Source organism: Lottia gigantea (genome assembly GCF_000327385.1).
Source record: "Lottia gigantea unplaced genomic scaffold LOTGIsca_25, whole genome shotgun sequence".
In the NCBI taxonomy this organism is placed as follows: domain Eukaryota; kingdom Metazoa; phylum Mollusca; class Gastropoda; family Lottiidae; genus Lottia; species Lottia gigantea.
This window is the reverse complement of record NW_008708752.1, coordinates 1399296-1413708: the sequence shown is the minus strand read 5'-3', so window position 1 is coordinate 1413708 and position 14413 is coordinate 1399296. Positions and strand designations below refer to the sequence as shown.

The following is a 14413-nucleotide window of genomic DNA, read 5'->3' as shown; positions in this document are numbered from 1 at the left end:
GCCAAAAATCTGTAAAAAGGGAAATATATGCTCGGTCGTGCAAAATTGAGTTATTAAACTTCCAATATCCCTCCCCAATTTGAATTCCGCCCGAAACATTGATGGTAACAATTACATAGTCATGGTCTGAGGGAGCGCAAGGCAGAACCTCAAAACTTACAAGATGTTTTAAAAGATTTCTACTTAAATAAAATCGGTCTAAGCGACATGCGACACCGGAGCCCCGCCATGTCACCGAAACAATACTAGGGTAAATATGTCGATATGCGTCAGTTAAATTAAAATCCGTAATTATGTCCCCCAGATTTTTTCTACCCACAATTCCGTGCTCAATATTACCCCCAATTTTGTCACAGTGCGGATCCATTACAAAATTAAAATCCCCTCCAAAAATAATATACCGCTGAGTAGCCAAATAGTGCGGTATAGTTAATAAAAATTCGTTGCGGTCCGCACCTATAACTGGCGCATATATACAAATTAGCCTAAATTGTGTACCAGCGATGTCAACATCGACAACAACTAGCCGGCCTTCAAAATCGAAATTAATTTTTCTAATCACAAAATTTAAACGGTTATAAAGAACAATCCCCACCCCCGTCGAACGGTTAGAGCCAAAAGACCAAATACATTTACCCCCAAAAATATTTTCGTAAATTTTAGCTTGTTCGATATTACGAATATTGGTGTCTTGTAAAAAACAAATATCAATAGCCATATCTTTCAGATCTCTCGATATTACTCTTGATTTCTGAATAGACAATAAACTACGACAATTGATTGATACAGTCTTAATATTCGCCATTTAAAATTTGTGATTAGAAAAAAGTGACATAAAATCAAACTAGGTAATAAGACAAGACATGGACAGACATGAGTATAAACTCAAAGGACTTACAGGCGATAAACAAACATAGCCCACCAAAATAAATATCGCTCACTAATCCAGACTGAATTGTGAGCGAAATTCGGGGTACCTTGCCAAAAAAGACAGACAAACTTACTAGTCGAAACTGACCTAATAAAAGCTGTAATATAAAATACATGATTATATTATATACACAGAAAATACCCAGATACTCACTAAATATATATACAAACCAGCCATGAATAACTTTGACAAAACTGAACATAAAACTAAACATCTGAAACAGAAAACTATGATAATTATATATATATATATGAAATAAAGAAAAATCAGGTTTTGAGTTTTTTTTCACCCCCCTTACTCGGACTTCCACGAATTTTGGTCGTTTTTTTCCCTGTTGTTGGCTCTGTTCTTTTTACATCCATTATGAGTCTTTGTTCACTTTCGCTCTCAGACGATGAGCTACTGTCCTCCGAGTCCATTTCCTCAGCCCAATCGCCCACTGGGTCTGGGGAAAAGAGATGGGAGGGCGCTTCACCTTTTTCTACTGTTATTTCCTTTGCGTCCATTCCTTCGGCCTCTGGGACTTGCTGGATAGCGTCGTCCCCAGGGCCAGAAAAACCACTTAATGCATCAGCATACGATTTCACCTTTTCAGTCTCAACAGTCCTACGAATCTTGGAAGGACATTCCCTGGCCATGTGTCCTACATTGCGACAATGAAGACACAATGGAGGTCTGTCTGTGCATGCGAGCAGCATACGGAAAGGTCTTACTCCGTCGATGTTAATAATATGGGGCACAGAACCATATTGTTCGGGAGAACACTCTAGCGATATTCTCCTTAGCCCTGACTTTGTCCCACAAAGCGTATGGCGGGCGCCATATTGCTCCTCCACTACGTTAATAACGTTGCCGTATTCAGCAAAAACTTTCTCTATAAAGTTGTTAGAGACATATGGGGGGATCCAGTGTGCCCGAATATTCATTATTCTTTTATCGGCGTCCGTAAAAGAAAAAGTTACCTCGTTCATCTTTATTTGTTTGACTGCTAATAATTTTTCCACAAATTCTTGTTTTGATACCGTCACAAACCATTCTTCCGTTCTGTCCAGTTTCCACAGGGCTTCAATGGCACTGTTATATTTCACCTTAAGAGCAGATTGTACGGCGAAAAAAACCATTTCTCTTCCCGTAAGCATATTTCCTGGCCTGGTAACCGTGACTTTAACATTTCTTTTAACAATAGATTCATCTATGTCACTGGAGGTGATGCAAATTTTTGAAGTTTTCTCCATGATGTTGTTGGTCAGGTTTTCAGATGGGTTAACATCCAAATCAGCAACGTTCTTCAACCAAATCTATAATATAAAGGCGAAAGATTTACTCGGAAAATGAGGAGAAACCAGAGTAACCTTGTCTAGGGTCGACGTATTCATGTCTTGGTGAATAGAAAGTCTAGCTCACTGGTCGCTTGCTGAAATTACCCAGTCTCTAGGCACGAGTTGCACCCCTTTGCCGCAAAGCAACTCTTCAACGTTTACCACTTGATTGTATTACCCAACCTCTATCTAGATACGAGTTGCACCCCTTTGACTCGAAACGCCTCTTGAACGTCCACTCTTGATTGTTTCTCCAGCCCTAACAAACAAAAGTAAAATATCTAACCAAAAGGTCCTTATTTCAACATTTTCCATCTCTGAAATACGGCCTGGACTAGTTGTATTTGGGTCAATAGGGGACTTCTCTTTCTTTGAATTAATTTACCCCACATACGTAGGGTTTCACAAATTGTCTATAGACTCATTAGAATGTTCCTCCCCACGGAAATCTTTAGTAAAAGGCGAAAGATTTACTCGGGAAATGAGGAGAAACCAGAGTAACCTTGTCTAGGGTCGACGTATTCATGTCTTGGTGAATAGAAAGTCTAGCTCACTGGTCGCTTGCTGAAATTACCCAGTCTCTAGGCACGAGTTGCACCCCTTTGCCGCAAAGCAACTCTTCAACGTTTACCACTTGATTGTATTAAACGTCCACTCTTGATTGTTTCTCCAGCCCTAACAAACAAAAGTAAAATATCTAACCAAAAGGTCCTTATTTCAACATTTTCCAGCTCTGAAATACGGCCTGGACTAGTTGTATTTGGGTCAATAGGGGACTTCTCTTTCTTTGAATTAATTTACCCCACATACGTAGGGTTTCACAAATTGTCTATAGACTCATTAGAATGTTACTCCCCACGGAAATCTTTAGTAAAAGGCGAAAGATTTACTCGGAAAATGAGGAGAAACCAGAGTAACCTTGTCTAGGGTCGACGTATTCATGTCTTGGTGAATAGAAAGTCTAGCTCACTGGTCGCTTGCTGAAATTACCCAGTCTCTAGGCACGAGTTGCACCCCTTTGCCGCAAAGCAACTCTTCAACGTTTACCACTTGATTGTATACGAATTTAGTGCGACTTTTTCCAGATTTCCTCTTTCACAAATTAATTAAAGTCTAAGAATTAGCCAACCTTTTTGCATTTTGAATATTTTTGTTCAGTCTGAAGTCATTATTTATGTGACTTTTGGGCAGTTGATATGAGATTTCTATATGCGGAAGATTTATTCAGCAAATAGTCGTTCTCGTGACAACAGACAGGTCAAAGGCTATTTTGGGAATGTTGAACAGCTACTTACTGTTCTTATGCTTGTATACTGTACTGCACTGCCATAAAGTGGTATGGAAATTGATTTACTGTTATTGATCTGGATCTAAACAGAGGTTGACCAGAGAATTTAAGAAAGGCCAAATATAGGAGCAATAGCAAAGACCCTACAGGCAACACCTTGTACAGTGCATTAGTACAGTGCAGGCCCACTATGGTAGTAGATAACTAGTGTAGCTTCATTACGTACGTTTAACGTTTATACCTAGATTTTTGACGCAAATGACAATGTAGGCTAAAATGTTTATAATAAAAGTATTATAATTTGTGTTTATAATTTACCATAGATTAGATTAGACGTACACCTGGGCGTGGTTTTGGTTTACAAAGGCTGCTTTTAAATCAACTTCTTAACTTCTAGCAGCTTATCTGTGATGTTCTCACAAAGAAATTTTCTTCATACAAATTCAATATCTGGCAGGAGGTGAAAGAAATTGAACAATATTTTAATGGAAAATATTGTCGATATTCGAGGGACTTACTGAAACAAAAGACTGCAGTGGTTGAGGAAGCTGGATATTTCATTTTCTTGCAGGATAATCTGAAAGTTGGCAGCATAGAGAATTGCCTTTCAATTTTTTTTTAGTTACCGTGTTATTTTTGTTATTTTAGGAGGCAAGTAAACACAAGACAGTTGAAGATTTATAAATTTAATCACTCTTGCAAACAAGAATATATACAAATTGTTTTGAAGGTGAATACTATAATAGCTAGACTCAGAATCTAAAACATTATCAACAACTATAATATCTAAATATATCAAGTCATTTACTTATCATATAAACACTATTCATCACACACATACAAAATATCAAAAACAAAACAAAGCAAAATAAACAAGTAAGTCCCCTGTTTACCAATATTATAATAAGCAGAAGTGTTATTTTCACAATACCCATCAACGCAATTATTTTTTGACTTTTTGATAGCAGATTTATGCAGATTTGGGGTAAGGTCTTAAATCTTTAAATGATTAATACTTAATTCTAATGTGGATATGGGGCAAATTTTATATACCGTACAGAGTAATTGCAAAATTTTACTGTCAAATGCAGTAAGCTAACATTTCACATGTTCTTTTTGGTGTTAAAGATGAGCACAAATATGAACGAAGATATCTGTCTCTGCATGTTCCAAGTAAAATTCAGACCTGAATAACACAAATAGCTTTAAGTGTGATCACCAATATTAGCATTCGAAATCAGAAAGTAATCTTAGCGTTCGAAATCAGAAAGGAATCTTAGAGGCATTCAATAATATTCTTTCACAAAAATGATAAATTATGGCACATCAAATATTCAATTTCACCAACCAAACAAACCTACCTGTAAAAATAGGTAAATTTACAAAAACTGTTATATTTATGAAATATTGTAAATAACAATTTTCAATTAAGGAACATAAATAACCCTTCCAAATTGTCCCATTATATATAGATACTAAATAAGAATAAGCTTATACACAATGGAAAAACCTAGGAAATACATTTTAAATGCCCCAAAAAACCACAGATAAAATTGCGAAATCTAAAACCCTTAAATTACAAAATTTCCAAACATACAAATCCAACCATGAACATGTGGAGATTCTGAAAAAATGATTTGAAAATAATATTTTGATTTCATGAACTAATGTCTCTTGCACTCTTGGCAGTTTAGAATTATTGGTATATAAGATTAAGTGAATTCTATCATTAGCTTCATTCAAAACAGTATTGATGGATTTAAAGTGACTATTAAGATATCTGCTAAAACTACAAGTAATTAAACGTGAGGGAGGCTAATGTTTATCAAAATCTAACGAAAACAGCTTTTTACCAACTATAAATTCTAATTAAGGAAAAAGTTATCTAGGTATTCAATTTCTAAGCTCAAAAGGATAAATTTCAGCTATCCATATCACTTTTCAGGATGAAAATCTGGTACACGGTTCATCTGTAATTTCACAAGTCTGCAGACCTTAATCACAAAATCTAACTCAAATAATTTTCACTTTCAGTTGTACATTATCTATAAATTACAGATCATGATGCCAAAAATGAATTCTACAAAGTACTACAGATAGCTGGAATCTGAGTGGAGACAGCAAATATATAACACGAAAAATTATCAAAAAAAAAAAAAAAAAGATTGAGAAAGAGGTCCTTGATAAGAAGACACAAGATGCTTGAAATATTTATCCAACTGATTTCTTTTTTGCATCAATATATATCATTGAATCAATATGTACATTTTTATGATATGTTTCTATGAAGACTATGTTGAAGACTCTTTTCACAAACTAGAAATGAACTTAATTTATGTCTCTTGATATACTAAACTATTTCCTTTTATTTACACTATCATTACAATTTCTTTCTCAGAATAGCACTTTAAAATCTACATACAGACTAAAACTTTGGGAAAAAATCAAACATACAAAAGTTCTTATATAGACATTGCCTCTCTTGTAATGTAATAATGACACAACTGACAAAAATCAAATTACTGATCATGAAACAGGTCTTTTGTAAAGGTGAAACGAGAAATAAATCATAGAAAGCACAGGCCTAGGTCCAAACCAAGAACTATTCATTTCAAAGTGCTGCTTAGCTTAGTAATGTTTTGGTAGTTAGTTTCAAGAATGATGAAAACTTTCATGTACGATAAGTCAAAACACGGCTCTATAGCTATCAAATAAAAATATTAAATATATTAATAATCTTAATCATACTTTCATACAATTAAATAAGATAAGAATATTTTTAGTGGAACAGGTCTATGTTTGCAAGATAATCTTAACAGAACAATCAAATTACTTTTTTTTTTTTTGCATTCTAACATTACAAGAATGTACTGAGGGGTAATGCTTTTTGATATTTCAAATAATAATGCAAAAATATAAGATCGTTTCATAGTCATGCAAGCCAGAACAACAAACAAAGTAGCAAATAAGAACTAAATCTCAACAATATCAGTGATTTTATATTCAAAAACAACAAATTTTTAACATTTAGAGAACTAAAAAAATGTGCAACAAGTGACAATTTACTCTAACCAGTGATATACGTAAGTACTTAATGGAAGTCAGATGCTAGAATTTTCAAAAATCTCTAATACAAAATTTAGTCTTTTTGCTTTACCAGCTTGATATTAGCTTTTCGATAAAACACTCTAAGGCAACATTAGGTTGGTCTGTTATTTAAGATTTATAAATTATTTCACTGGAGGACTTAAGAAATAAGTGAAAAAAGATTCAAATATAAATGCTAAAATATGTGCTTAGAGATGATCATTGTATATAATTTTTAACCCATTTCTAGGTTGTAATAACTACAATAAATAAGGAAATGCTTTGTATGATATGAATATATTAGAAATGACTTAACAGGGACCTTTAGCATAATGTTCACTAATAGATATCTTCAAATGATATCTTCAAGTGAAAATAAATTTTTATTAGAAAAATCTATTTTAGAATTTTAACAAAACTTCATTTTCAAAAAATTACAAGTTTTCACAGTTTTCTGATTTTGTAGGATCAGTAGATGGAATTTAGAGACTTGCAATGAGACTTAGTTTTGAATTAACAAACTGTATCCATATAAGGAAAGTCAAACTTCATTTTTTTCATAAATTTGAATTTTCAGGCATCGAAAAATTAAAAGCTTGTCATCAAAAAATCATTTTATCTTAAATCAAGAAATTTGTGAATGTTATGCCAAAGGTCCCTTACTGATCTTTATTTTCTTATCAATTCCTAACAAAACTTTTTACGTGTAGTTTATCACTCCTCTAAAATACTATTCAATATCTACCTTCATAAACACAAATCAATTCAAAACATTTAACCTAGTAGCAAACCTCACAGATGGATTGGTTCAATCAATACTCAGATATTTGAATGAGAATGTTCCCCAAAGAGCACCTTGGGCATTTTTGAATGCCTCGATCAGTGGTTGTGGTGTTGATGATGACATTGCTTGAAGAAGCAGGTTGACAGATGAAACCAGTGATGACAAGAGTTTCACTACTCAATTATATCAGTACCTTTAACAACCTTTCTGTTCACTAATTCTCGATTGATAAATATTACCTACAATGAACATAATACATGTGTCAATTATAAGTTTGTTCATATGTTACAATAACAAAATCTTTTTACTGTCAAAAAAGTGTTCAATAAATCATTTGTAGATAATGAAATGAATGGAGTTCTAAGAAATTAATTGTTAGCGATATGAAAATATTCAATAGAAGTTAAGTCATTGCTTGATTCTAAACAGCCAAAAAACCAAAAATAAAAGTGTAAATACATGGAGCATATGAATGACAAAAATCAAATAATTAACAATATTACTTGTGAATAAAGACAACATGATTAAACAATAAATTAAAGTTTCCATCATAATTTCAGATTTGTGAATAAGGAATAAATGCAGACATAATTTGAATTGAAGTAGAGTTTTACAATCCACTTTTATCCTTGAGTGAAAGCTAATTTTGCTGGAAAAGTAGCATTACCTTACTAATTTGAACTCTTACTTTCACAAGAATCTGTAACTGGCTCAGTCTGTTGCACAGGAGGGTCTTGGTTGTTAGTGCCATCCAACCCTTCAATGCACCAAGCCACCAAGAATAATACTAAAACTAACTTACCCTGTTGCCACTGATTTGATACAGATGTATATAAGGTATACCATCTTCAGCACGACTGATAACTTGAGCCTGTAAGACTTTAGACTGGGTAAGCTCATCTAATACATTAGCTGCTTCAACACTAAAATATTCTTCTTCTGCAAAATAATCAAAACAAAAACTACATCTCTGATTCGCATCCTTTTTAAGTGGATTTTGAGTGCTGTTTTGGAACAAGGACTTTGGACTAGAATCTCAAGTAGGTTCTACATAAAATCATCTGATTTGTAAACAGAATTCAAGCTTGAATCAAATTGATATTAATTGAGAATATATCTCATCACTTTCTGAACCTTGTAAATCAAAGAAACATTAATCATGCATCCTAAAATACAGGTGCACACTTGACAGAATATGTTTTAAGCTATCCTATACTTGGAGGATCAAAATATTAGAAAGAAAAAGATGTAAGCACATACCAGCTAATGGAGCAATGGTGGCAATATAACACTCTACAGCTTGAAATGGCAAGGTCATAAAATCACTCCTAAAATACATGAAATAAACTTAGTTAAATAAAGGTATTATTAGTATTCAGAGCATACATACATAGAAACATATGTTAAATTAACAATACATGCTGAGCATATGAAACTCAACAACACATTATATTAGGTTTCATTATACCAGCAGTACTTTTATTCATTTTGTTTCATTTCCTTTTGTCGTTATTAAAATCATAATGACCTACCTGATTTGTTTTAACTGAGACATAGGAACCCGTTCAAAACCACCATAATCTACAAATTTGATATCACACTCCTGGAGATCAATATAGACTTGTACAACCTGGGCACGATACCAACCATCAGATAGAGGTGCTACACAAATTACACCAGCTGTAATAAAACAGATATTCTTTAACATATCATGGACAAGTTAATATGATTTGCTGAATTCATTAATAGGATTTAGTCATCTGAATATTTTACTACCCAATAGAGCTCAATTTCAGCTGTCAATGGCATAAGAATCAATTCTTAAAATGTAGAACTAGTAATAACTACATGAAGGAATGCTAGTAAAAGCTTGGAGAATTCCATCACTTTTGCATGCCATATTTTTCACTGACTACATGTACTGGTACTTTGAAAAGTAACTAATCACAAATTGTCGTTCAAATCATTCAGTCATTAACAATCTCTCAATACTAAACAAAAATTTGAATGCAAAAGAAATATTCAGGGAGTCTAATAAAATAGAATTTGGCTGTTTATATTACTATTTTTTATCAGAGAGATTCAGTATTTATAATTTCCAACTACCAGCAGATTGCAACTTAGATGTTCAGGCATAGCAACTTAGATGTTCAGGCATAGCAACTTAGATGTTCAGGCAAGACAAAGGCAGACATCAGATTTTATTCTGACAGGAGAAAGACACTTAATTGATAAGGCAGTTATTTAGACATCTAACGTTCATAGAGTATTCGCTATCAAATTTTCTAATTTGCACTTACGGCAATGCTTGCCATTGGAGATGAAGGTCATATCAAGGATGTAGACAATACTGATTACATCTATCTTCATTTAGCACTGCTTATTCTGTCAAGCGAGACAACAAGCCTTACCTTCTATTGGTTGAGGAAGGGGAGGTACCATCTTATCCTGAGTATAACACATCATCATAAACTGATTTAAGCGATCTAATGATGGGAAACTAGGATGTGTTGGTTGTTGTACAAAAATATGACCAGCATCAACAATGTTAGATACAATGACATCTACAGACACGCCTTCTGGCAAACTTAACTAAAAAAGAAACCAAAAGTCAATCTTTCCAAAGAGGCTTGAATTTTGCATTTCGTTTATGTTGGTTTTCTGCAGCTGATTAAGATAATGAAAACTTTGCAATGTGTTTAAGGGAAGTTATGCCAGCAAAAACATAAGTTTGCTCTTTTCATTTCCAAATGGATTATTTGCAAACATGTACATCAATGACAAAATCAGTCATTTTGTATCACTGACACACTGAAAAATTGTTGCATCTTTGTAAATATATATATTCAAAATTATTACCTGCATAATATTAGGCATGAGAACAGGAGCTGCTTGGAGTTTGGTTGGTGCTGCTACTGGCTGGTTAATAGGACTCATGTCTAATTGGGAATACTTGGAACGGGGAAATTTCTGGCGTATTAATGACAATGCCTTCTCTACATCACCTTGTGTGCCTTAAAAAAAAAATCATCCAATTAGCAATGAATAATGATTAAAATATTTTTTTCGGTTTTTCAGAAATCCTGATTAATGTACCAGAACATGGTTCAATATCTGGGCATGCATATTGGCATATCAAAGTCAAAGGAAACTTTACATTAAGCTTACCTTCAACCACACAAATTTGATATTCAGGTGTGTAAGGATTATGTTCTAAGGCTATCAGGGCATTTGACTCTTCTTTAATGGAGTTAATATTTCTACCATGACGACCGATTAATAGACCACATAAATCTGATGGGAAATTAAACTCATAACGGACAATTTCTGGAGGACAAATAGATGATAGTTGTTCTGTTACACTTCCACCTCTACCACTGTCATTTGATGCCTGAAAGTAAAGAACATTATTTGAATAATTTGGCTTTGTGTTTCTTACTATTTATAAAAGAAAAAATAATTAAATGCAAAGACTTAACCAGACATCTAAATAAATTACGATCATAAACAACTACAGGGGAAAATGCTCTATATCTCATCAGATCTGATGCAGTTGACATCACATTACAGAAACTGCCCACTGGACTGATGTAGATTCGAACTGCTCAGGTCAACAATATCCAAACGACTGACAGGATCTGGTGGATACTTTGTATGGTTCTTACATGGAAATAAAACACACGAACTAACGCATTTCACAACCATTTTGAATCCTCAACTCGATTACATAAATTTAATTTCTACAAAGGCCAAAATATTTCAACAAAGCCTTCAAATCACATTTAAAGCAGTTTCTAAACCATTACATTTGATATTAAAGGTTAAGTAAGAAGCGTACGTAGTTTTGAATAATGAAGTCTGTTGCTAGCATATTTTCACAGATTCTGCTAGTTACAAGGTCAACTGAACTAGTAATGTCATGAATATATCAATAATAATGATTATACTATATAATTATTGACTATATAAGCAATGGATCTAGGTTACCTTTCTCAACCATCGAAAACACATGAATAAATTTTGTGCCTTTAACAGGTCTAAAATACGAATGGATATCTAGAAATAAATTCTAATCAGTCCCACATACACACTTTTCACAGAAGAACTAAATAAATTGTCATATATATTCAGGTCACATAACATTGTCAATAAATAATGTATAACTTGATGTTCAAATTACAGCTGTTAACAGAGAGTCACAACAATAATAAATCAATATATATTTTTTAAAGTGTAAAGGTGAAGGCTGATCTTCAGGCTGAGGTTTTACAGTACTACACTCTTTCATTTACGAATTCACTCAAACTGTCAACGAATAATTCGTTTGAACTTAAAAACTATGAAATAAGCCCGAAAAAAAATCAGTAAGCAGAAGAAAACTATGGCTTTAGAGAATTGCTAGGTTAGATACTATGATTGAATTGAATTATATAATCAAAATAAATTTTCTACATGACTTGTTTTAATGATTCAAATCTTACTTCTGTTACATGTTTTGGATCAACATGCCTCATCAGGATTGGATTGCCAGTTTTGGAAATATTCCCTCTCAGCAAAAAGCTTTCATGATGGAAGGAAAAGCATGCTCAAAGCACAAAAGATTACACTTACTTCACTATTGCTGTCACAACCAGGTGATTCTGAACTGGGTGGACTTGAATGTTCACTGTGGCCATTTTTGTCATCATCTTCTACCTCTACAGTGGGGGCTTGTTCACTTCCACACACTTCTTCTTTCGAAAAGCTTTCTTCCACAATATCATTATTGACCGAGATGTTGGATTTGACTGAATTGTCTTTAAGGCCAGCAGATGTTTTGGATTGGACTTCAACACTTGAGTCTTTAGGTTTGACATCAACTGTCTTAGCAGAGTCTTTGATAGAGTTTGAGGATCTCGAGTCCTCGAGATTAGCACTTTTAACTTGAGAAGATTTTGTTTTGGTGTCACTAGATTGTGAAGATACTATCACAGAAGAGTCATTTGATTTATTCTGCTCTTTAAGAGCTGATTGTTCAGTCTTTGTAGCCTTCCTAGAGATGACAGGGGAAGATTCTACTTTGTTAGAAGTTAAAGATATAGTATCTGATACAAGAGCTGGACTTGAAATAGTCAGGTCTTTTTGTTCAGTTAATGGTGCTGTTTTGCCACCAGGAGCAGAGGCTGGTATTTTGTTTGCTGTGGCATTACTTTGACTGACTTCTGTTGATTTTGAAGAACTTATTTCCTTCTCCACGGCTGATTTTGCAGATGATGCTTCTTTATTGGTAAAAGATTTGACAGCTGATCCTTTGGTCTGGCCAGCTAATGTAGGTTCACCTTTTTTCACATCTGGAGTTTTTGATGTAGATGTCACCTTTGGGCTGGCATTTGCTGATGATGGCTCTTGATAATTTAATAGTTTATTGATATCTCTTGATTTATTTTGGGTTACTGGAGTAGCTGATGTTTGAGGTTCAGTGCCCTCTCGCAAGGAATTAGCTTCGTTGTCTTTCTGAGGCGTATCTGAATCCTGGGGCGAAACTTTAGGCGTTCCTGGTGGCAACTCTATACCTCTCTTCTTGCCTTTCTTCCTTCCAAAGAACCAAATTAAACCCAAAATACCAGTAAACACTGGCACAGCAAATTGTACTATATTTCTCAAGTTGGTCATCTTATAGAGCTAATCTATGTTTCTGAAAAAAATAAATAATTGGGTCAAGCGCAAGAACAAGTCTAAAGTTGAGAAATTTTTATTTTTTAGAAGATTCTAATACCGGAAGTAGACGTCAGACCTCACAAATGAAAGTATCAGCAGATAGCCAAGGTCAATGACCTTTGATCTTGTAAAGGAGAAGGTCTAAAAAGGTCAAGATCAAAATATATCCGTCATCAAAATTTCTAATTGCACACGACTATAAAACCGGAAGTTGACATAAGACAGCAAATATAAAAGTATAAATAGATAGCCAATGCCAATGACGTTTGATGTTAGAAAGGTCAAGGTCAACAAAGGTCAAGGTCAAAAATTGAAAATTTTGAATTTCCAAAACCTGTTCCTTTTTTTGAACTTCGAAGCGGAAACAACCGAATTTTTAAGACAAAGTGGCTCAATATATGAGGTAATTGTATGCAAAGTTCCATTTTGAACAAATGTATACTTTGCGAGTTATGCCCCTGGCCAAAAATGTCAATAATGAGTAATTTAACCCGGATGTGCCCGCCCACTTCAATTTTTTTTGCATAGGTTAATTGATATTCAGAATGTTACGTTATGTTCGAAATGTAAAGCTCCTACATAATATAGGTCAAAAGATATAGGTCAACAAACGTCAACAAAGTTCAAAATCGAAAAATGAAAAAATCCATATGTTAAAACCCGTTCCTTTTTTGGAACTATAAGGCTGAAACAATTGAGCTGTTAACACAAACTGGCCAAAAGGATGAGGTAATTGTGTGCAAAGTCTCTTTTTGAACAAACGCATCCTATGCCCCTGCCTCTAAATGTTAACAATTAGTAATTCAACCCGGATGTGCCACGCCCACATAAGTTTTTTTGTCATAAGTGAATTCATATTCAAAGTGTCTACTTGTATTCCAAATATCAAGGTTTTACATCAAATAGATCATAAGATATACATACACCAAGATCAAAAAGATGCAAATATTGTAAAAAAAAAACTCAAATTTGAAAAAATCCTCAATTTAAATTTTGCTTTAAAAAAGCAATTGTTCTATATCTATGTAAAGTGCATGAGAAGCACATTAGGAAACCGAAAAAATTAACCCTCTAGGTTAATTAGGTCACGTGCTAGAGCAGTCCAAAGTTGCGAATTTGGCTTTTTACGGATAGCTATAAAACCGGAAGTACATGTCGGAGGTCAAAGGTCAAAGTATCAAATGATAGCCAAGGTCAATGACATTTGACCCTATGAAGGTCAAGGTCATCAAAGGTCAAGGTCACATGGTGTGATCGTTTAAAGCTTTAAAAAATTTCAACCGGAAGTGCAAAAAAGCAAAAGCGAA

At 33.9% G+C, this 14413-nt stretch overlaps 2 protein-coding genes across 2 annotated transcripts in view; both read right to left on the bottom strand.

Annotated features, from left to right (window-relative positions):
- The window catches only part of LOTGIDRAFT_160535 (hypothetical protein), a gene marked incomplete at both ends in the record, with an annotated part of 6826 nt that extends 4660 nt beyond the window's left edge, over nt 1–2166 (bottom strand). Inside the window, 2 exons of the mRNA XM_009055658.1 lie at nt 899–1028; nt 1230–2166. Of these exons, the coding sequence (XP_009053906.1) occupies nt 899–1028; nt 1230–2166 (1067 nt within the window). The remainder of the gene's footprint in view (nt 1–898; nt 1029–1229) is intronic.
- A 5416-nt stretch (nt 2167–7582) lies between these two features.
- LOTGIDRAFT_215053 (hypothetical protein) lies at nt 7583–12203 on the bottom strand (the record flags this gene model as incomplete). The annotated part of the gene is made up of 8 exons (XM_009055657.1): nt 12021–12203; nt 10578–10800; nt 10269–10423; nt 9821–10001; nt 8942–9089; nt 8670–8737; nt 8212–8342; nt 7583–7648 (listed from the first exon to the last, which is right to left on the bottom strand). Exons 3-8 carry the CDS (start codon nt 10344–10346, stop codon nt 7583–7585), a joined length of 672 nt encoding a protein of 223 aa, XP_009053905.1. The 5' UTR covers nt 10347–10423; nt 10578–10800; nt 12021–12203.
- Nucleotides 12204–14413: the final 2210 nt, after the last annotated feature.